The 22,952-nt window shown below is 50.3% G+C and overlaps 1 protein-coding gene across 9 annotated transcripts in view; it reads left to right on the top strand.

Moving 5' to 3' along the window:
- The window catches only part of MPRIP (myosin phosphatase Rho interacting protein), a 133,707-nt gene extending 115,638 nt beyond the window's left edge, over positions 1-18,069 (top strand). For 7 of the 9 annotated variants that reach the window (XM_088801876.1, XM_088801882.1, XM_074320833.2 and 4 more), the window contains 8 exons: positions 1,854-2,001; positions 2,720-2,837; positions 4,021-4,180; positions 5,230-5,349; positions 6,124-6,210; positions 6,413-6,575; positions 7,870-7,955; positions 11,214-18,069. In XM_088801876.1, coding sequence (XP_088658002.1) covers positions 1,854-2,001; positions 2,720-2,837; positions 4,021-4,180; positions 5,230-5,349; positions 6,124-6,210; positions 6,413-6,575; positions 7,870-7,955; positions 11,214-11,285 — 954 coding nt within the window. In that variant the 3' untranslated portion in view covers positions 11,286-18,069. Of the gene's footprint in view, positions 1-1,853; positions 2,002-2,719; positions 2,838-4,020; positions 4,181-5,229; positions 5,350-6,123; positions 6,211-6,412; positions 6,576-7,869; positions 7,956-8,442; positions 8,509-11,213 lie in introns of all 9 variants that reach the window. The other 2 variants (XM_088801877.1, XM_088801878.1) reach the window with 2 other exon arrangements.
- The last annotated feature ends 4,883 nt before the right edge of the window (positions 18,070-22,952 follow it).

Below are 22,952 nucleotides of genomic sequence, written 5' to 3'. Positions count from 1 at the left end.
GTGGTGACATCGCACCACCCGTGTGCAAGACATCAGAAAGGAGAAAACGCCTTGTGGTGGTGCTGGGGCCCAGTGTCCCCCAGCGGCGATACAGGTCCGTGGTGTTCTCATTGACCCCCTTGAGACACACAGAAATTACAACCCAGCAGCACTGGTGAGGGGCCTAGCGAATCCTCTTACTTTGTGTCGATTTTTGCCCGGGTCAGGGAGACGGGTGTGGGCCCCTTTACCACAGCCATAGGCTGGCGCATTTCCTCATGACTCTACACAGTAGCCAGTGAGGAACTTGTATTGATCCCAAGGATTATTGGCTTAAAAATTAAAACCTGTTTACAAGTTATTTTCTAACACACATGTTCTTTAAGGAAGCAACCAGTCGTTAAAGATATCTCCGAGTTTCTGTAGGAAGATTTTTGATTCTTTAAATATTCTAAAGCACTCCAATCAAGCTGATACTTACAAGATCTACTAGCTATGTGTGAACCCAGGAGCCATGTGTGAATAGCTCGTGGGAGGGAAGACGGGGGGTCAGAGCGGGCCAGTGGCCGGCAGCCCACAGCACTAGCATTTCTCCAGCCGGCCTGGGGAGTGAGGGCGGTGAAAGGAGAGCACCAGCTTCCAGACGGGCTTTGGCGGGGAGGAATGCCTAGTTCATGGTGGACAACAGTTAAGGCCATTTGCCCAGTGCAGCAAATGTGTTGCTGTGAAGTCCACACTGACCATGAGTTTTGAAAGACTAAATGGAAGACCTCAGGAAGGCCTCGCAATTACTGTGGGGGCTCAGAGACACCCAAAATGGTCGTTGGTTTCTTGGTATTCTTTCCTGAATCCATGTGCAAGACGACTGACCTGATAGTTCAGGGTTGGGAGCGGGGAGCCCAGCTACACTTAGATTTGGAATGTAACAGCCACATTCTCCAGTTCTTTAATATTGCTGAAAGGTCTGATCCCTGTTCAGAAACAGATCTTGCAAGACATTTAGAGAGAAAGTCTGTGTCTGCACAAAGCAGCAGCGCATACCACCCCTTGCGTCTGTGTGGCACACTTTCCTGCCCTGTTGATAAGAGCAGCTCTGATAAGCCAGGCCCAGGTTTCCTAGTGTAGCTGTGGGGGGTGGTTTGGTCCATTCTTAGGACGTGCCTGTCCTTCCATTGCACTTACGTCCTGTGATAAAGCAGCCCAGGTTGTGACAAGGCATAGACGAGTCTGGGGAGCAGTTCTGTGTCTCGGTCCACGTAGTAAAGTCAGTTAATTAGCGCCCCTCTTTGTAGTCCTTCCAAAGAAGAAGGAAGATGCAAGCTGGCAGGGAAGAGCTCATGTAGTCGAGTGTTCAATGACAGGTGAGGGTGGCCATCTGGTTAGTGGCAGGGCCGGGCCCCTGGGTTCCCTACAGCTGACAGACTCGTGAATGGTTGTAAAATGCCTGGTTTGAGACGTGCCGCAAGCTAGAGCACTCAGCCGCCACAGCCAGCCTCTGCACCTTCCCTCGCTGCTCTCGCCCTCCTGTCCTACCTGGCAGCAGTTCTAGCAAGGTCCAGGACTGGCTGTTTCAAATTCCCCTGCAACCGCTTCCCACCCGCAATAGCAACTCCACGGGATTCAGAGCAGTTACAGAAATAGACAGAATTTATAGGTGGAAACACCCTTTTCTAATTTCCCTGCTGGCATAAAATGTCCAGTAGCATCAGCGACAGTCTGCAGACAGTGTCAGGCGCCCCACTGGCTCCGCTCACCTTCAGAGAGTGCGTTCTTTACCATTGAGCCTGGAGCAGGCAGGACTGCTGGCTGTTAGTTAAACAGGACGCCCCACTTAGAGGCAAGGAAGCTAATCAAGCCCCTTTTGCGTCTCGCAGGCGACATGTGAGCGAGGGTTTGCGGCAATGGAGGAAACGCACCAGAAGAAGATCGAAGACCTGCAGAGGCAGCACCAGCGGGAACTGGAGAAGCTGCGGGAAGAGAAGGACCGTCTCCTGGCAGAGGAGACCGCGGCCACCATCTCAGGTGGGCGCTGCATGGTGGCTGCTTCACCCAAAGGGCAGGGCAGGTGGCAGACTTTTCCTGTGCTGCATGTGCGGCCCAGAGTAATGACTAGCCTCTCGGCTGAGATTTAAGCAGCATTCTCCGAGGGAATTCTTCTGTGACAGCTCTCTGGGAATTGAAAAGGCTGGTTTTAGGAGCCCTCTCTGCAACCAGCAATCCACCCAGCTTCGTTTGAGAGGCTCTCCAGCCCCGCCGTCCCATCGGTGGCATTTCCCTCTGACAGAGCCCTGTCCGCAGAAGACCTGCCAGAAGTGCCCCATAACGTGAGAGCACAAAGGTTCTGAAAAAAGTCACAGAGTCGATACTCTTCCCCGAGGAAGCCCAGCACCTTTGGTTTGGTGTTGCCCTTCTGTATGTAATCATTCTTTACGTGGCTTATTCCCTGAGTCCCCAGGAAGGAAACATACCAAGCTGAAAGCTTTTTTGTTTTACAAATTCATGCTTGAATTTAACATTGACATTTATTTAATCAGTTTGATTTTCATCAAACGTCAAAAGAACAAATGCACTGCATCCGTTTGTGGGGAGAGTTTGCTGGGAATTCTCCTGGCCTACGTCTACCTCGGAGAGTGGGCTTGGGAGAGGCCAGCCTGAGCGTGGACAGTGGGGAGCCGTCGCTTCCTGCTGTCCGTCTGGCCCCCCAGCTCCTCGGTGCTGATGGCCATGTCCTTGCCTGCAGCCATCGAAGCCATGAAGAATGCCCACCGAGAGGAGATGGAACGTGAGCTGGAGAAGAGCCAGCGGTCGCAGATCAGCAGCGTGAACTCGGACATCGAGGCCCTGCGGCGGCAGTACCTGTGAGTCAGCCTCTGGCCTCGCGTGGGGCACGGGCCTTTGTCGGAGCCACAGCGATGCGGGTCCCAGGGTGGCAGTGCTGGGGGCTCACGGCACTGAGCCGCTCAGAGCTTTCTTCCCTGAGGGGCTGAGTGCCGTCCGAGGGTCAGTAGCCGCCAGCTCTCGTGGCCCAAGTGGGCTTCCTGTTACTGACACACCCACAAACTAATCACTAAAATCTAGAGAAGACGCAGCAAAGGAAATTGCATAACTACTAACCATTCTTCAGGACAGATCTCCAGCCATTTCTGGAATTGGTTCTCCAGCTGCTGCGGCCGCAGTAGCGCAGGCGGAGGGAATCTGGTCCAGAGCCTGACGCCTGATGCTTCATGGCTGTGCGTGGCCGAGGCGGCCACAGTCCCTACGTTTTCAACAAGCATGTACGCTGGTTCTGTTTGCATAGGCCAGAGACTGAAAGGCAGATAGCAGCTCAGCTACTCACTTTTTCCTCAGCACAGCTACGCCACTGGGAGCCCTTGAACTGGCCGCTGGGAGAGCCATGCAGAGCTAGCCTTTACTGGGGTCTTTGCACCATAAAAGAATTGGGGTCCCTGCCTCTTCCAGGGCTCCCATTCAGTATAGTCAGGGCCGGGGCCAGGCTGGCGGCGTCCTGTGCAGTCACACTCCTCTCACCTGCAGGGGTGACAGGGCCCAGGCCTGGTCGGCTCGCCCTGAGACCCCTGGTTCTTGGCTTCACCGGTGGGAGAAACAGCCCTTCTCAGGGGGGCCAGGGCTCTGATTTTCTGTGTGAATAGAGCCTGGCACTGAGTCACGAAACAGATCACCTCAAAAGTTAGTGCTGAAAATAAATTGCAAGTCTGATTTCTCTCAGAAACAGGACATGTGTTTTGGTACCAGTGAGTGAATGTTCTCCTCAGGTCATGAGAGAAGTTTTGCCTGTGGCACTATTAAGCTACTACAGAGAGGACTAGGAAGGACACAGGGTGGGTTTCTATAAACCTGAAGTGTGTTTTTCAGTTTTCCCTTATTCAGCTGTGTGCACACAGACAATAGAATGCGTGGGCCTGCTTTCTGTCCCTCAGTTCTTTCTGCTGTCTCATCCTCCCCCGAGTCTCAGTGGGGATCCACAATCCTTTGGCTGCCTGGCCTGTGGGGGGGTAGCACTGAGTGGTGCCCTCTCCCCAGGGAGGAGCTGCAGTCAGTGCAGCGGGAGCTGGAGGTCCTGTCGGAGCAGTACTCCCAGAAGTGCCTGGAAAACGCCCACCTGGCCCAGGCACTGGAGGCCGAGCGGCAGGCCCTGCGGCAGTGCCAGCGCGAGAACCAGGAGCTCAACGCCCACAATCAGGTGAGCCCGTGCTGGAGTGGGAAGCAGGCCTCACCCTCAAGGAGGCCCCGAAAATCCCTGGGCCACGGAGGGGCCCCCTGATCTGCAGGCACCTCCCCAATATGTGACATCTTCCAATGTGTTGACAGAAACTCACAGCAGATGGTGGGGCTGTGGCCACCAGGCTGCAGAAACCAACTGATCATACATGGAGTTACTGTGGCTCCAGCTCTTTTGGAGATTCTGAATGTCTCGGTTTCTTCTCCTGGATATCTCTGATTTTTTACTCCGTCGTTGCTGGGCAAGGCCTGGGAGGGTCATCGCACCCATTCCAACCCCCATCACCAAGGCTAGCACCATGTGCAACCGTCTCCCAGTCAGGAACAGGCACTGCTTACATTTATTTTTGTCAGAGAATTCTCAGAATTTGCCTGCTCCTCAGAAAACTGGAGTGCATTTAAAATCCTGGCTAGTGGGCAGGCTCAAAGTTAAGTTTAGTTTGATGAAAGCATCTCTGTGGTACCAGATTGGTCCACCGTCCTTGTGACCACCTGCTCGTCCTCCCTGAGCAGACAGATGGGGGCCTGGTTCAGGCCCGAGGCTCCGTGGGCCCACAGCCACCCCGTGGAGGGTGCTCCGGCAGGACGGGTTCCACTTGTCACTGCGGTGGCCTAAGATGACCATCTGTCAGTTGGAAAGAAGGTATAGAAAGTATGCGGGGAGGGTGGCAAGAGGGCCTAGTTCTGTAGGGACTCAAGTGGGAAGACCATGGGACAGCTTAACATTAGTTATGGTGACAGAAATGTAAGAAGGATTATGTAATCCTGCACACACAATTCTACAGACACTTAGCCCACATAAATGGCTTTGGCCAGGGGTGTAAACAGCAGGCGGTGACACCTGCACACGCTAAACCTCAAGCACGACGGTGCGCAGAGCAGGCCGTGGACCCGTGTGCCCACCCGCGTCTGCCTGGTGCTGTGAGAAACAGCCTCTCCTGCTTGCGCTGTACAATTGCCGCCCCCGAGCAGTTCTGTTGAGCGTCTCCGTTCTGTCGTTCTGTCCCCCAGGAGCTGAACAACCGCCTGGCTGCGGAGATCGCACGGTTACGAACACTGCTGACTGGGGACGCCAGTGGAGAGGCTGCGGGCTCACCTCTCACGCAGGGCAAGGATGCCTATGAGTTGGAGGTACTGCTCGGAGCCAGGCCCCCTCTGCACCGCACAAGCCCCAAGTGGGGACCAAGGGTGGTCCCCAGCTTGCAGAGTCATTACAGGGATGAGATCTGGAGATAGCAAGAGGGAAAGAACATGGAAAGACCCAATTCACCCCAGGACAGCAAAAGAGAACGGTTAGCTGCCAGGCAAACCTAGAGCCCACGGCAGAAGTGGAGATCCCGTGAGAGGCTGCAGGAACCTTTACCCCCACCTTCACTCGCCTCCCCTCCTTCCCTGCATCTGCCACCACAAACACCACCGACAATGAAACATTTCATAACTGTTTGGACACTGAGGCTGCTGGAGATCCTATAACTCCCTGATCTTACTCGGATCAGGGAGGTTCATCTTAAGTCCAAATGATTGACTTTTATGTATAAGATGCCCTTTTATGAAAGCACTTAGATTTCTTCCCATTCAATTAAAATTTCGTCACGAAACTCTCTCCTGGTAAAAGATGTGGGAGAGGCAGAGTGAGTTTCAAAGCCTCAGAGGTCAGCTCTGTGGGCACCTCCGCGGGCACAGCCGCAGCTTGCCAGGGCCCCAGCCGAGGAGGAGGGCACTGAGGCGTGCGGGGCTGCAGCCAGCGGTGCTTACAGTCTGTGTGTCGGGGAGGAGGGGAGGGAGCAGCCTGCACGCCCGTGTGCGGGGCAGCTCTCTGCTCGGCTCGCAGTCCTTGCTTTCAAGACTCTGGAAGTCCCTTTGCTCCTGAATGTCGATCCCTACCTAATTGCTCTCTCGTTCTAGGTCTTATTACGAGTCAAGGAATCAGAAATACAGTACCTGAAACAGGAGATCAGCTCTCTCAAGGATGAGCTGCAGACGGCTTTGCGGGTAAGGGCACGTCCCATAGGGCGGACGGGGATGCGAGGGACACGTGTCGCCACAACTGCAGAACTGTGTCTCCTTCCTGCCTTTGCAAGTCCAGGGTCAACCTGCCTCTTCCACTGTGGGTGGCACTCCCCGGTCACTCCCCAGAAGACAGAGCGCCTCGCCTGGCTGTAACCACTGTTTGTTCTGTCCTTCCACCCCCAAGGACAAGAAGTATGCTAGTGACAAGTACAAAGACATCTACACGGAGCTCAGCATTGTGAGAGCAAAGGCCGACTGTGACATCAGCAGATTGAAAGAGCAGCTGAAAGCAGCCACGGAAGCCCTGGGTGAAAAGTCCCCTGAGAACACCCCCGTGTCAGGATATGGTGAGCTCGTGGGGATTGGGCAGGCGTTACAGGGGCTTCATTCAAAGCAGTGGAATCCCTGTCTGTCTTTAGACTCCTGTTTCCTCACAGAGAACAGCGAGAGGGGCACTGGTCGGGGCTCGCAGGTCCCTAGAGTGGCTGGTGGCGGCCCGGTGCTGATTGCTTTGAGGGAAAACCACACCATCGGCGTCTGGTTTCATATTAGTGGCAGGTTGCATTTTTCTGTTTTCCTTAAGACTCAATAGTTTGGTAAAAGTGGCTCCCACTAGTTGCTTGGTCCTGGAGTTTCACCATAAAATCTACAGGAGGCCGTGGGGGAAGGGGCCAGGGAGGAAGCGATGTGCTAGCTCGCTGATACCCAAAAAATGCAACTTTTTTCTGTCCGCTAGCCCAGGATTAGTGGTACGGCAGTATTGACGGATAGGTGGACAGAAAATCATTTGCATTGCTGTTCAGAGGATAAGGGTCTTTCTGGAAGGCAATGAGGCAGTATGGAGCAAAATTTAAAATGCAACTATAGACTAACTCTGGGTGGGTGAAGCAGTGAGGGGAGCCAGGAGACAGCCAGAGAGGAAGGCTTACAATTGGGGGGGATGCGTACATCCTGTGACCTACCAGTTTAACTTCTGAAAAAAACAGGTGCATAGAAATGTGCAAACAAAGAACTTAGCACTTAGAAGCAAAGACTGATTGCACCTAAACAATTTATTTGCATCAAACGGAGGGTTGTTGAAACTATGACATCAGGTAGATATTTTTGTTTTGACATGAACAGAGCTCAATAAATATATTAAGTTTGAACAACGCCACCCACCGTACACACAGTGTGGCCCGGCGTGTATTTGTTTGAGTGGGAAGGACTGTACGCCAGGCCATTGGTGGTGGCTGTCCCCACGGGTGAGGAGTAGGACTTGGTCTTCCCTCGTTTTATCATAGCCCTGGGTTCTCAGGAAGGACGGGGGTAGGATGGGCTGCTCAGCAGATGAGGTGCAGCCCCAGGGGGGGCTGTCCAGGCCCCTCCCACCCCAGAGAGAGCACGGCTTTGCTGCGGTCAGGCCCCGACCGGAGACCTGGCCAAGTGCCCCCCACGCAGACATCCTCCAGTTCTGTGCTTTGGGCCGCTCCAGAAAAGGCCTAGTATGTTTCATGGTTATTGGCTTTGCGTTCCCTTTATGTTGTTTAAGAAAATGTCCTAAGTGTGTGGTGAGGACAATCAGCTTGGGAAATTTTGAAACATTCACTCTAGTTCCAGAGCGTTTTAGAAACAAAGTAATGGGTCTGTTTGTTCCTTCAGATATAATGAAATCTAAAAGCAATCCTGACTTCTTGAAGAAAGACAGATCCTGTGTCAGCCGGCAACTCAGAAACATCAGGTCCAAGGTGAGCCTGGGGTCTGGCCCCAGGTATGTGGGGCTCCCAGACATTGGGGAGAGGGGCAGGGGTGAAGGCCCAGTACAGGCAGCGGTGGCAGGTCTCCAGGGTCCCAGAATGAGCTTGGCCCCACACACTTAACCCTCCTGGGCCAGTTCTGGTGGCTTCGAGCTTCGTGTCACCTCCATGCAACAGTGGAACCACCTCCTGACAGTGGCAATTGAAGGGCCAGGCCCACGAAAAGCAGGGTTTGCAGGGAATTGCACCCCACTCGCCTTCTGGCCCAGCCCCGCTCGGTCTGTTGTTCCTTGCACGTCCTTAGTGTGGTACTGAAGCCGGCTGCCTTCGAGAGAGGAAGCTCCCTGCAGACCCCAGCATACGTGCCCTGCCCCCTGCGCGCCACTCCGTGGGGAGGGCGGGCAGGGCGGGGAGTGACAGATGCTACGTTCAGGATTTATTGTGTGTGTGTCTTATTTTTTGCTCTTTCCTCTGACAGTCTGTAATTGAGCAGGTCTCATGGGATAACTGAAACCAGCCCGCTTCCAGGTCCCCTGTCATGTAGGTAAACACCTCTCACCACCCAGCCACCTGCCGCCCTCGACGGGGTGCTACCTGCATGCACTTCTCACACCCCCATAGCAGCTCCTTGTTTCATTTTGACTTGATTTAATTCATGCTGCTCCGGAAGCACATACGCAAATCCAAGTAAACTTTCATTAACCTGTTCTGGGGAGGTACCTGGCACTATAACCTCTTACCACAGCTGAGCCCTGATCTCAGGTGCACACAGGCCCAGTCAGCGTGCATGTCGGATGCTCTGTGCGCTCCATGTGCTCTGGGGGACCCCTCTTGCCCTCTGTCAAGACGCGGGTGAGACAGACACCCCGTGGCCCTGACAAGTAGTCTCCCATTGCTGCAGAAGCCCCGCCCAGTTCACAGGCCAGGCAGGGCCGAGCCAGGGTGTTCAGGGCGCCTGCCTATGGGCGTAGCTCGGGAGGAACACGTCACAAGAGGTTTTGTCTGCGGGAGTCAAAGTAGAGAGAAAGGTGTCAGGCACAGCCATGTTTCCTGTAGAGGAAGAAAGGCCTTGGTGTGCGGGGCACTGCCCGGTAGGAAGAGCGAGACCTCGCAGGTGTCCTCAGGGAGCTGCTGTGATGCCAGCTTGGCCGGGCCCGGGAAGCCTCTCAGCGAGTACCCCCCCCCCCCCGCTCCAGGGGGTGCTGCGCTCTCCCTCACTGCGTGTGGTGACAGCCCCACCCCCACGAGAAGAAGGGGAGTGACATTGTTTAGAAACTGAACCTGACATTGATGCTTTTCACATGAGATCTGATATGTAGAGGTTTCTATTTCATTTCTGTTGTTTCTGCATCATCCCTCACTCAAAAGGATAGAAAGTCTCAGCTCCACCAAGTCAAAGCAAGTTTGTTGCTTAAGAACAGGGCGGCTTTTCTGGGGTTGCGACCAGAGAACGTTCCCCCAGAGTCCTCCTGGAGGCGCCCGTCTGGTAGTGAGTGTGGGGTCCCCGAGGTGCCTGGTGCAGACTGGCCGTGGGAGGAATGAGCCCCAAGGGAGCGGCTGCACGGAAGGCCCTTCACTGGCTGCACACGGGTGGAGCTGTTTCCTGCTGGAGTGGGCGGCAGTGCGTGGGCCTGCTGTAGCCTTGGGTGGGCTGCCCCTCGTCGCCCTGCTCCCTGGCTGCCTGTCCCTGAGCACAACAGGGATTGTCCCTCGAGGTGTCTGCCAGCGCATAGCAGGTGCACACCCAGAGGCAGGACACTCGCCGTCCCTCGGCTCTCAGGAGTGGCACTCACTGCTGTGTCTCGGGAAAGTCCCCAGCTAGGACAGCCATGGGGTGTGGGGCGGGGCCTGCCTGTGGGCCGGGCCCTTTTGCAGCGTGGCCACACGGGCCCAGCACCTGTGTCAGGCTGACACGGCAGCTCCTGACCGGAAGCACGTGGGAAGAGAGACCCAAGAGTATTTGAGGTCATTGTGTGCAGTAAGGGACAGTGCGGTTTGGAGTGGGGTGTGGACGGGCCCCCATCGTCCGACCTACTCAGTGACAAGCTTCAGAAGTGACCCAACCACATGCTTACGTGGAGGTCCACCTGGAGTGAGTTTCAGAAAGGTTAGCAGAAGAACCCATTATTTAAAAAAAAAAAAAAAAGTTCTATTCATTTACACACACACAGACCTATGGTACCAAAAGCAAGTGAGCTGTTATGGGTGAAGCTGGGGGAACAGCAGGGCCCACCCCACTTCCCTCACACCTTGGAGGCAGCTGGGGCCACAGGCCCACAAACTCCCGCTCTGAAGCGTCAGGCTGGGCTCTCGCGGCCCCAGGACCAGCTGCTCCGATTTGGGGCTGAAATGGACATAACCACCAGGTCTGTGCCCTGGGGCCAGCCTTGAGTTGTGCGTGTCTTAGTGACGCTTGTGCCTTTATCAGCTCTAGCACGTGCAAGCTGGGGACACTGGCAGCTCTGAGTCTGATGTTAAGACTTAAACCATGGACATGAGACAGTGACTCAGGAGCCAGGCCTGTCCCTGCCGGAGCTGGACTCCCACCCACCCCGGTCGTCCTCTAAGTGATGGATGTTCCTCTTCTCATCCAGAAATTCAGTCTTTAGGGGGAGCCTCTAAGATGAAGGGGAAACACTGTCCCCCGGTTAGTAAAGTGTCATTCATCTCGAGACACACAGATTGAAACTTGCCCAGGGTCCCACAAGAACAGAGTATCAGTTTTACATTCTGGAAATTGGAGTAGATATGTTGACATGTTCCCGAGTCCCCGTAACAGTAAACCCAACAGGGTTTCTCGTCAGGGAAGGCCGAGAACGGGTCTGAGGGCAGCAGATGCCGCCAGGCACATCCGGGGAGCAGGGAGGCTGGTCCCGCGTGAGGCCTTGGTAATAGTTGCAAGCGAACCCCACGTGGGCAGGTCCCCACTCGGGAGAAGATGTAGATGGGCGGTTTTCGAGTTCTTGGCACAGTCTTCTTTTCCTGGCTGAATCGGTCTGATCGCTGCTTGTCTAAAGAGCCCTAAGCTCGGAATTCACCTTCTTGCACACATGGTCTTGTTTCTCTGATTTGTTTCCGTTTTCATCCAGATAACCCCATTTCCCAGGAGACGGCTCTCTCCTTAGCATGCCCCACTAATCTCTGAGGAGCCTCCCCCCACCTCTCTGCCTCTGACTGCAAACTGCACCCCGCATTAGGCCTGGTCTTTAACCGTTTGTCTGTCTGTCTGTCTGTCTCCTCTCCTCCCAGAGTCTGAAGGAAGGCCTGACAGTGCAAGAACGCTTGAAGCTCTTTGAATCCAGGGACTTGAAGAAAGACTAGCTGTGTCCCATTCAGCGTGAACACACACCCTCCCAGCTTGCGCAGCACAGCCCAACACTGCTTTTCGTCTGTATCTTCATTTTTTATTATTATTGTTGTCATTATTGTCATTAACTGTGGGTATGGATGCATGAGAGACTGGTTTATGGGTTGTTCACACCATTCCCTGCTATGTTGATTCCGACCTCCTGTTGTCTTTATCCAGGCTTTCTTTTCCGTGGTATTCTAAAATAAGCCAAGCAGTGGGGGCTGGGGGGCCCGCTGCGCCCGCAGGAATCCCTTCCGGCCGCCACCGCGGCACTCGCTCGCTCACTGTCTCACTCACTGTCAGTATTACGCCCGCCCGGCCGCCTGTCGATAAGCTAGCTCCGTCTCGCCGGTGCTCCGTGGGATCGGGCCGGGCCGAGCCCTGCGCACTGGGTCACTTGGAGAGGACAAGCCATGGGGATGTGCTTCTGCCTGATCCCTGCACTGACAGCTCACAAGCCTGTGGCAGGAGCTGGGGGAGCAGGGCGAGGGGCGTGGCTTCTGACCTTGACTCACCACCTCTGGGCTTGGGAGCAGGCCAGTGTGTTGTATTTGTTCCACGGATCCATCTGGGAACCACAGCCCAGGTCATCATGGCAAACTTCACAGCCTGGAGAATGTTGAAAGCAGCCATTCCTATTTTTGTTTGTTTTTTATTAAATCTTGCACAAAAGCCCCGGCCCCTCTCATTCCTTCCTACGCTCGCTCCTTTCTTGGCCACCAGTCACCCCGGTTGTTTCATAACTACTTGGCTTGTTGACCTGTGGCCTGGGGTTTCAGACTGTAACTGCAGATGATGAATCCCCTCAGGGAATCCCGCAGGCGGAAGAGGTTCATTTCTGTGATCCCTCTGAAAAGAAACCTGTTGCTTTTGAAAAGGTTAAGAGAAGCCCCTGTGTTAAGTCGAGAGGAAAGGACAGAGGATGTCGGAGTCAGATGAGAACTGCCTGTTACTTTGTGTTCTTTCTCCTCATTTAATTAATCTGAGATACGGAGAGTTCTCTTGCAGCGTTTAGAGAACCTAAAGTAAACCTGTACTAAAATTTGGCTTTTCTAATAGTTTAAGACTTTTTTAACTGCCACCAAACACTCTATAGCTCTTCTTAAGAATGTCTTGAGTTGGAGTTTCTGTTACGGCTCATGAAAACTATTGATCAAGTATAACCAAACCCTAGCCAGTGGGAACCGGCTCTGCCGCCTCGGAGCAGGTGGAGGCATGAGAGTGGAATGTGTGGAGCTCGTTCTGGTCTCCCTGAGTCTGTTGATCCATTGGCTTTATTGCCAAGAGCACGCTGTCCCTCTGTTAATGCTTGAGTTCGTTTGATTGTCTCTGGATACCCGGATACATGGGGATGAAAACGTAGAAATCTTGCTGGGTTCCTAGATTAAGTTAGTGAACACGTCATCTGGGAAGAGTCCTGGGAAAGGCAGACAGAAGCCCCCCCCCCCCGCCCCCGGGGCTGTGTTTAATGTAAGACACACACCTGGGGGCTGTCTTCTCACTGGAATGAACGTGGCTGTCCTCTGGCGTGAGCCTTCCCTGTTCACAAGCTGTAAGAGTCCTTCCCACTCCTGGCGCTCCCTGTCTACTATACCGTGTTTTTAAAAGCAAGAGAATAGTAGCTGATTGTAACAATCTGCTTACCGGACACCCCCCGCCACATAGATTGGCCGCATTTTCATAAAGTACCCATCACCTTTTTGTGTTGTGCTCGGAATGGGAGCGTACAGAAGCTCGGGAGCCGGAGGCCCGTGCCGCCAGAACACTGTCGCACGCAGCACGCATGTCCTCTGGGGCAGAGTGCCATGGCACTCAGCATGCCCGGTCTCTGCAATGTCTGGGCACTTGCCTCAGGCAGCCCTGTGCCCCCAGCCATCCCAGAGACTTGCACCGGGGTCGAGCATGGAGACAGGCTCCATCTGCCTTAAAACTAAAGGTTTGAAATCCACAGTGCTGTTGAGTGGGTCAAAAGAGCATTCATTTTATTCTCTTGTCCCTGGAGGTGAGGTCTCAGGAATCCTGGGGAACAGGTGTGTGGAGTGCAGCATTTGGGGTCGAAGGCAGAGACTGGGGAAGACCTGTCACCGCAGCCTTTGTAAAGGCCCCTCCTCATCACCCCAGAAACAGCGGGACTTGCTGTCCTGGGGCTGGTTCAGTCTTGAGGTTCCCGGGAATACAGCCTCCCGCGGCCTTGCTGAGTGGCGTCCTGCAGTGACAACTGTCAGGCTCCGAACCAGGTCTGAGCTGCCTGCTGCTGAGTCCCGCCCTCCAGCGGGAGCGAGTGGGCAGAACGGAGCAAAGATCTTCTAATCTCACCTGGCACTGCAGGCCCAGGGGTACAGTGTCCCCTGTGTCGCCCTGCAGGCCCCACGTCCCAGGGAGGAGCACAACCGGCTTCCTACTGAAGAAGCAACGATGTGGAGGTTGAGTAGGTTTTCGCACTGGTGCAGGCAGGTCCTCGGGGCTGGGGCTGTGTGTGTGTGTGTGGGGGGGGACACTGCGCCCAGGTGCTGGGGCTCCCTACTTCCCAGGAAGGGAAATGTTAACGTGGACCGACTCTTCACAGTTGTAATTCTTTTCCTGTAACTGTTTATTGATCATTTGTAATCTGCTAGCACCTGCAGAAAGCTGTGGCAGACGTTCATGGGAAAACTAAACAGTTGGACTTTGTCAGTTTTTGTGAACATCCGCGTTGGTGACAGCGGCGTGCAGGGCAGCGCACACGCCACACGTAGCCACTTGCTGCTGTCCGAGGTCTGTCATGCATGTGGCCAGCCCCTGAGCAGATATGAAGGCCAGTGTCCTCCTTGGCATGGGGGCAAGGTGGCAGACAGCACTCCGCCACTAGAAATGGAAGCTGTGCAGTAAGGTGTCAAAATGAATGAATTTGTGGGAGGAAGTGATAGCCATCCTCGATGGACGGAATGAGTGGGTTTGTCAGGAGATGAGACCAGAGGCCCCTCCCTCCAAGTCTCCCCCACCCCCCCAGAGAGGTAGAGGCCACAGAAGGCCCCAGGCCCTGGCTAGTTAAGTGGGACCTGCTGTGCCGCCGTGTCCAGATGGAGTCACTTGCTCAGACCCAACAGTTAGGCATTGCGGGCCTTGCACAGCCCAGACCCAGGAAGAGGGAATTGCAGTTTTTAAAACACACAGTTGTGACTGTCAGAGGCTGCATGAAAGGAATTCTGACAAGTAAGGCCAGGAAACGAAAGTGGTGGCCTAAGAAATGTTTTTGTAGAATGTATTTATGCCATTATTTCTCCAGAGGTAGATGGAGCACTGCCTTCTGGCCTGAGGATGGAACCCAGTGCTTGATCACAGCTGCCTGGTGGTCCCTTTAGCAAGTCAATGGTTTTCAGCTCATCCTGGGGGTGAAATGGTACAATGCCTTCTTCCCTCCCCCTGCGGCACCTGGAGGCTGAGCCTTGGCCCTGTGCCCCCTTTTCTCCAGCTATGAAATGACAGGCTGTAAGATACTACAGGCACCCCCAGGTATGTTCCCTACACTGATGAGCTGGCAGGCAGTGTCTCTCCTCAGAGAACGTTTCTTCTGACACGTGTGTGACCCCCTGGCTCCTAGGCCCAGGTCCCCGCGGCCTGCGGCCGGACGTGCGGGCTTTCCCACCCACCCCTAGTGTCTGCTGACCACACGTCAGGTCCTTCGCCTTCACTCACCGATGCATCTAAGACAGTTACTATCCAGGGGTTCAAGGCTGTTTGCAGTTTGTGAAAAGAATGCAACCCATCAACATTTATTTTTCCTGAAAATAAAAGTTTGCTCATCGTTGTCCTGAGGAAGCTTGGAATTGAACATTTTCCTCTATAGACACAGTTTCAAAAAAAACAAAAACTAAATACAGGATTCAGTGACCCCTTTATCACCAAAAAGGAGGGGGTAATTTAAGTATTTTTAAAGTTTTAAAAAGGACAGAGAAGTGTATAGTATTACACTTAGGAGGAATTGAAAAAGTTGGCGTATTGGAAGCTGCATTGCTGTGGAAACGTCAGTCATCTGAAACATCTCACACGCTGCAAATCCTGGACAATTGAGCTACTGCAATGTTTTATGTTAAATAGGAATTTGTTTTAAGTAAATTTTAACTTGGCCCACCATTTTCTCCACCCAGTTGAGAGTAGCAAACAATTCTCATGCCCTGAGACAGCAGCCTCCAGTGGACCTTTATGAAGGAGCTGGGAAGAACGCTGCTGAAACTTACTTATTCTAAAGATTCTTACACTAAGGTATTTGCACACCATTTGTTTTCCATCTTTCATCGTAGGCTCTTCTACCTTGTCATTCTGGAGCGAGGAATTCTTAGACTGCTCAGCTAAAGCATCCCTTTCTCAATCAGTGAATCTGAGGAACTGCCGTGGGTTTTCTACAAATGTCATGCTTAGAAGTTTAGCAGTACACAAAGTCCTATCCGGCTTTTCCATGCCAGCAAATCCCTAAAAAGTCAGCTTAGACATTAGACTTCTGATCTTAGCAAAGGTGTTTTTACTCGCCTGAGATAAGGTCAAAGGTCAAATCCTTCACTGTTTTCAACACCAGTCGCAGGACACTGGGACACTTCCCCAGTAGGCAGGGCCAGTCAGCCCTCACACTGCTCTTAGGAGACGGGGGTCTGTTGTACTTACCTGCAGTTTTGTGTCTTCTTACACTTAAGGACCAGCTGAAAGTGAGGGTTAGTAAAACTTGTTTTGGGTTCTTTCACAGGAAGACTTGACATAAACCCAGTATAGAAATGCATATTGTCAATGTCTCTCAAATTTTGCTGAAAAGACCCAGCTTCATTTGCCCTTTTGAGAACAGTAAGTTTCAAGTATTATTTCTCTATAAAGGGCAGAGGTCTACCTTCTCTGAAGTCTTTTCAACAGAAGACACAGAGTCGGTAATCACACTAGACCACCCCCGTGTGTGCCACAAATAAACGCTCTTTAAACCACCTTCGGTCCCTTTCCTCTCGGTGTTCATACAGGACTGTGTGACGACTTAAGTTACAGCACACTCTGTGGCTTCCCATTTCTCTGTTTAAAAGCTGTGTTTCTTCAAAATAACCGGTATATTCAGAGCAAGCAGTGTAAATATTACTCAGAAGTTACTATAGGGTTTTTGTGACTTTTTTATTTTTGATTGTATACACACATCCCTTTTTAAGGTAAGAACAGCTTTGGGTATGATTGAACCCCAGCCAACACTGTAAGGAAATGTTTTTAATGACTTTCTAAAAGCGTTTGTCATTGAAAAGTGGTTTTAAAGACTGTATAGTGTCTAAACTAATGACAACCCTGCACCTGTATTTTGCCTTTCATTGAAAGAATTGTAGTTCTTGTTCTTGGTGGAGCCACTTCAAGTCCTGGAGGAAAAGGAAGAGAATGAGGAACAGGGTGGCTGCGTGTTGACCAGCTCCTTTGCGTAGTAATCTGAGACCTGGAGGGGGACTCAGTTTAACACAGTCTGGCAGGGGGTCTGTGTACTGGGCAGGCACATGCGGAGTCCAGCCCAGTGGGTGGCTTTCCCCAGCTCTTAGGCTGTGTTGCGCAGTAGCACGGAGGGTCACACTCGGAAGGCTGTTACGTTACCATATATGTCTGTCCAATAGGTAACATTTAGTCACAAAATACTTCAGAATTGGATGGTCCATTGCAGGAGGACGTTGAAGTCTCAGGGGTAAAGCACGACAGTCGGGCTCCGCTTGCGGCCCTGGGGGCCTCCCAGGGTGCACTTGAAGCTCCCAGTGAAGGGGTCAGATCCGGACAGCCCGCCTGCTGCCTTCACGTTTCCCCACGCCCTTTGCTCTTCTCCCCTTTACAACTAGTTGTATTACATATTTCAGTTTTTTTATAGAAAGCTAGGAATAGATTATGGAGAACACTAAATTATTGTATTATGTTTATATCACAAAACTTCAATTAAAATGGATTTTGGAATTTACCTTTAGTATTAACGACATATCTACTGATTTATCGTTAGGATTCAAACCAGTTAAGTGACAAGAATTCATGTGGTTTTCCTAAGTAATATTTATAAAATGTAAAGTTTCTTAAGTGGTTCCTCAACAATTACAATTCTTAGTGATTTTTCTCAAAAAATTCTCTTCTACCGGTGAATGTCCCAGCTCAGTACTAAAGATAAAAATACTATGCCAAACTGGTGGGAGAGCTGACATAAAAAGTGACAAATACAGGTAATTTGTTGTCACAAGTTGGGGAATAATTCACAGCAATCACTTCTGCCTCAGCTAATTATTTCAACCGTCAGGTGATATGTGTTCAAAGAACAAACTTGTATAACTTTAACTGGTGTTTAATTTCTGTACTAATGCTAAGTGATAATGCTCACCAGACTAAGTCACATGCAGAAGAAAGCAGAGGTCTGAGGAGCCCGGTGACTCAGCACACGCCTCCCAGGCTCCACTGGAGTCAGTGCTGAGTCAGCGCTGAGGCCGCGCCCCGAAGCGAGGCCCTGGGGTGGGCCACCTTCTGCCAGGCCCCAGGGTCTTCCCTGAAGAGAAGAGCCTGGTCAATGAAGCTGCTCGCTCTGTCTGACAATTCAAGAATTTTATGGTTTCGTTTGAGGCTTTTTTTAAAAACAAAGTTTCTAGTAACAGTTCACTACAACTGAAGTATTTGTCAAAATATTTATTCCTTTGTGTGACATGCTAGAGTCCCATGGATGTAGCTGATCATTTCTATTTTGTAAATATTACCTAACTTTACATAAACTATACCATAATAAACTATTTTTGCATCACCCTTTGCATGCTGTGAATGAAGTTTTGTTTAATGGAGAGACATGCAAAACATGCATTTAAGTCAAAAGTCATCAATCGGTCAGTAGAGCTTTATAATGGAGTTTTGGTTTTTACTTTTATTATCTGCTTTTTTTTTACAACATTTTTAAAGTTTTGGATTAGTTGTCAGCATTTTAAAATCAGATTTCCCATAAAAGTTCGGTTTCTCATGTTTACACGCAACACATAGTAAGAAATATTTCACATCCACAATCTAAGGTTATAGAAACTCAGTTATAGAAACTTTCAGGAGGCCCAAAGGACACTAAGAAATACTAATGAGAGGAAGGAACTGTAACTCCCATACCTTCCCATTTACTAATAGATTTACGTACAATAAAGTTTTACTTTTTGTTTTCAAAAGAATGCATCTGATACACACACACACACACAACCCCAACCACAACCCAAAATTTCACAAAATAATGCTCCCTTACTAGGATATTCTCTAATGTCTCAATCTATTTCATTTTTTGAAATGTTTGTTGTGACCCACTAAATAAATTTAAGAAACGATATTTTTCAATATTGCAACAACCTTTAGAATGAAATAGGTGAAAATGACTAAGATTCCAAATTTTATTCAGATAAACAAAAGGCTGCCTATTACAAGTCAACTGAATGGAATTTATAAGACTTAGCGAGAGCAGAGCTGAGTGCAGACATAAAGAACTATTGTCAGCGTGCTGTTCTAGTTTAAGGGTGTCCAGTAATTTTCCAACCATTTAAAACAATTATTCAAATGTACACACAGTTTTTGGACATTGGTCTAATATGGCATTCTAACAGCTTTAACACACTTTTTAAAGTTATGTAAGTGCAATTTTAAAAATCAGTTTGCATATGAGAAACCTAACACCTTTTCATAATAAAAACACTCAACAAACTAGGAATAGAAGGGAATTTCCTCAACACGCTAAAGTCCCATTAAAACCCACAGCTAACATACTCAGTGGGGGAAAGACTGAAAGTCCCTCCCCTCCCCCAAGCGCAGGAACAAGATGAGGATGTCTGTTCTCACCATATCTATTCGACACTACTGGAGAGTCTTACCAGAACAATTAGGCAAGGAAACAAAGGCATCCGTGTCGAAAAGGAAGAAGTCAAACTGTCTGTATTTGCAGATAATCTTATATGGGGGAATCCTAAGGAATCCACACAAAAAAGAAATCTATTAAAACTAGTAAGTTTGCAAGATAGAAGATTCATACACAAAAATCAATTATATTTCTATATACTAGTAATGAACAAACTGAAATTAAAGCAATTTCATTTTCAATAACATGAAAGAAATTTTTTAAGTGTAAGACTTGTATACTAAAAACTACAAAACTTAAAGAAATTAAAGAGTTAAATAAATGGAAAGCATCCCATGTTCATGGACTGGGAGACAATATTGTTAGAATGGCAATACTCCCTAGCTTATCTACAGATTCAACACAAAATCCCAGCTGCTTTTGCGGAAGTGGATCAGCTGATCCTAAGAGAGCCAGAATAGCCAAAAGAATGTTGGAAAAGAATAAAGTTAGGGGTGGCCAGTTAGCTCAGTTGGTTAGAGACAGGTGCTGATAGCACCAAGGTTGCCAGTGCTTTCCCCGTATGGGCCACTGTGACTGCCCTCCTTAAAAAAAAGAATAAAGAGGACTCATGCTACTGGGTTTCAAAACTTACTACAAAGCTTCAGTAATCAAGCTAGTGTGGTGCTGGCATATGGATTGTTATATAGATCAATGGAACAAAATAAGAATCCAGAAATAAGCCTTTACATTCATGATCAACTGATTTTCAACAAGGGAACCGCTACAGGGTTTAAAAGGCAGATTTGAGCACGCAGAAGAATCGTGAACTTGAAACTAAAACAATTTGCATAGGCTCAGAAACAAAGAAAAAAACTCTTATAATTCAACAATAGAAAGGTAACCTAATGAAAAAAGTGGGCAAAGGACAGAAATAGGCATTTCTCCAAAGATGATACATGAATGACCAGTAAGGACGTGAAAAGATGCTCAACATCGTTAGTCGTCAGGAAAGCGCAAGTTAAAGCCACAATGAGTCACCACCTCACTCCCAACAGGCTGGCTATAATTAAGAAGTCAGGTATTTTTATTAGTAAGAATCTGGAAAAAAGGAACCCTCATATAGCGCAGATGGGAATGTAACAGTGCAGTCACTTTGGAAAACAGTCTGGCAGTTTCTCCAGTGGTTACACAGACTTACATGACCCAATAATTCCACTACTAGGTATTTACTCAACAGAAATGAAAACGTATGCCCACCCACTTGTATGTGAATGTTCACAGCATCATTATTTGTAACAGCTAAAAGGTGGAAACAACCCAAATGTCCATCACCTGACGCATCAGTAAACAAAATGTAACACATCCACACAATGGAATACAGTGGTACCTCGGTTTCCAAACGTAATCCGCGCCGGAAGACCGGTCAAGTTCTGAAACGTTCGAAAACAGCCGACCGCTAGGCCTCGGGATCTTGCAGTCAGCAGAAGCCGTGTGACATGTTCGACTTCCTTCCGAGGCGTGTTCGAAAACCGAAGCATTTACTCCTGGGTTTACGGAGTTCGTAAAGCGAAATGCTCGTCAATGGAGACGTTCGAAAACAGGTGCTACTGTATTATTCAGCTATAAAAAGAGGTGAAAGAGTGACATGCTACAACAGGAACAGCCCTCAAAAACATACTAGCTGAAAGCAGGTACACAATGCCACATATTGTTGGATCCCATTTATATGAAATCTCCACAGCAAATAAATAAATCCACAGAGACAGGAAGCAGATTAGTGGTTGCCAGGGGCTGGGTTTGGAGGGAGTAGGGCGTGACCACTGATGGGATAGGGTGTCTTTCTGGGGGGATGAAAGTGTTCTGGAATCAGACAGTGGTGATGGTTACATAACTCAATATACTAAAACCACTGAACTGCATACTTTTAAAGGGTGAATTTTATAGTACAGTAGTACCTCGGTTTTCAAACGTCTCCATTGATGAACATTTCGTTTTACGAACACCGTAAACCCGGAAGTAAATGCTTCGGTTTTCGAACACGCCTTGGAAGTCAAACATGTCACACAGCTTCCGCTGAGTGCAAGATCCTGAGGCCGAGCTGTCGGCTGTTTTCGAAGTTTCAGAACTTGACCGGGCTTCCGGAACGGATTACGTTCGGAAACCGAGGTACCACTGTATCTGAATCTCAGTGAAGTATTATTTTTAAATAGTTGCTTTAAAAAACAATTCAAGGGCCAGCCGGTGGCTCAGGTGGTTAGAGCTCCGTGCTCCTAACTCCGAAGGCTGCCGGTTTGATTCCCACATGGGCCAGTGGGCTCTCAACCACAAGGTTGCCGGCTCGACTCCCGTAAGGGATGGTGGGCTGTGCCCCCTGCAACTAGCAACGGCAACTGGACCTGGAGCTGAGCTGCGCCCTCCACAACTAAGATTGAAAGGACAACTTGACTTGGAAAAGTCCTGGAAGTACACACTGTTCCCCAATAAAGTCCTGTTCCCCTTCCCCAATAAAATCTTTAAAAAAATATCAATAGAACCAATAAGCGCTTTAAAATACAACGTAGTTGCGTTGGTTCATTCAGACACTCGAGGCCTACCAGTGGTTGGCAAACTGGTAGGCCAGATACTCCTACCACAACAATTTGTTTTTTAGTCACACGGTTGCAAGAGTTTCACTTTGCACATCAGGTTTGTTTGCAAGCCATATCACTGCCCCAGAGTTCAAATGACAACCGTGACCGGAAACCACAAGGCGGACTGAGCCTGTGGGGGGGTGTGGGGGGAGCGGGAGGAGTTTCCTAGACTCCTGTTATGCAGGAACTGCCCAGCCTCCCCACTTCTTTCCAAGTCTCCCTCGGGGAGCCAGGACAGGAACTTGTAGGCAGAGCAGCCGCAGAGGACACAGCCACAAGTCCCCTCCCTGCCGCCTCCAGTCCGTGCTCAGATGCCTGAGGAATGTCAGACGCAGGGCAGGCCCGCTCTCCTAGGGGTCGCTTCAGGGTAACTGCGCATCGCTGGACTAACCCCCAAATAACTGTCACTCAGTACAAAGCCACTTACTCGGCCTGAAGTATCTTCTGAATCAACTAAAGATCAACTGCTTCGTTCACTTACCTTTTGTACCGCGAAACCCGGGAACTTACCACAGCCTCTGGTGTGAACTCCACGGCTCACCTGATGGACCAGTCCTCCCCCCCCCCCGCCCCGCCCCGCCCAGCCCAGCTGCCCCTGCTCACACCTGTCCTGTCAGAGTGGGTGCGGCCAGCCCAAACGTCAGGGGCTCCAGTCATTTTGTGCAAATACCTATAATCTATAAACGGATACAAAACACCTCCAGTTCAGAGGTAGATTTTAGTACTGCGGCCGCAGGGAGTTTTCTTTCATGCAAGTTCTTGTCAGAAAGGTTAGCTATTATCTGAAACTTTTCCCACTGCTGCTAAGATGATGAAAACACCAAGATAAACAATATAAATAAAATGATATTAAAAATTATGGGATGAGATCATTTTACCATTCTCAAAACATCAATGTAGACCACTGGCTAGATGCCTTTATACGCACACTGTTACTGAGGCACTGATGTCACCATGCTCTGCATGCCACCTGCTTCTGGGAGACAGGGATGCAGTCACAGCTGAGAGCCAGGCACTGCCACGGGAGTGGGCCGCGGGCGTGCCCACCCTCACAGGTCAGGCGCAGAGGCTGTAAACTGTACCACAGTGGCGTTTATGTCTTGGAAACACTTCGGGACATGCCCAAGTAAAACCTTCCAGTCTTACTCTGTTGGAGAGACTTTTATGTTCACCAACAGTTTCTAAATACCTGTATG

Source organism: Rhinolophus sinicus, chromosome 12, assembly GCF_057876585.1.
Source record: "Rhinolophus sinicus isolate RSI-liver-muscle chromosome 12, RSI-T2T, whole genome shotgun sequence".
Lineage (NCBI taxonomy): Eukaryota > Metazoa > Chordata > Mammalia > Chiroptera > Rhinolophidae > Rhinolophus > Rhinolophus sinicus.
Note: the sequence above shows the minus strand (reverse complement) of the source record. Positions and strands in the feature narration are given on the sequence as shown.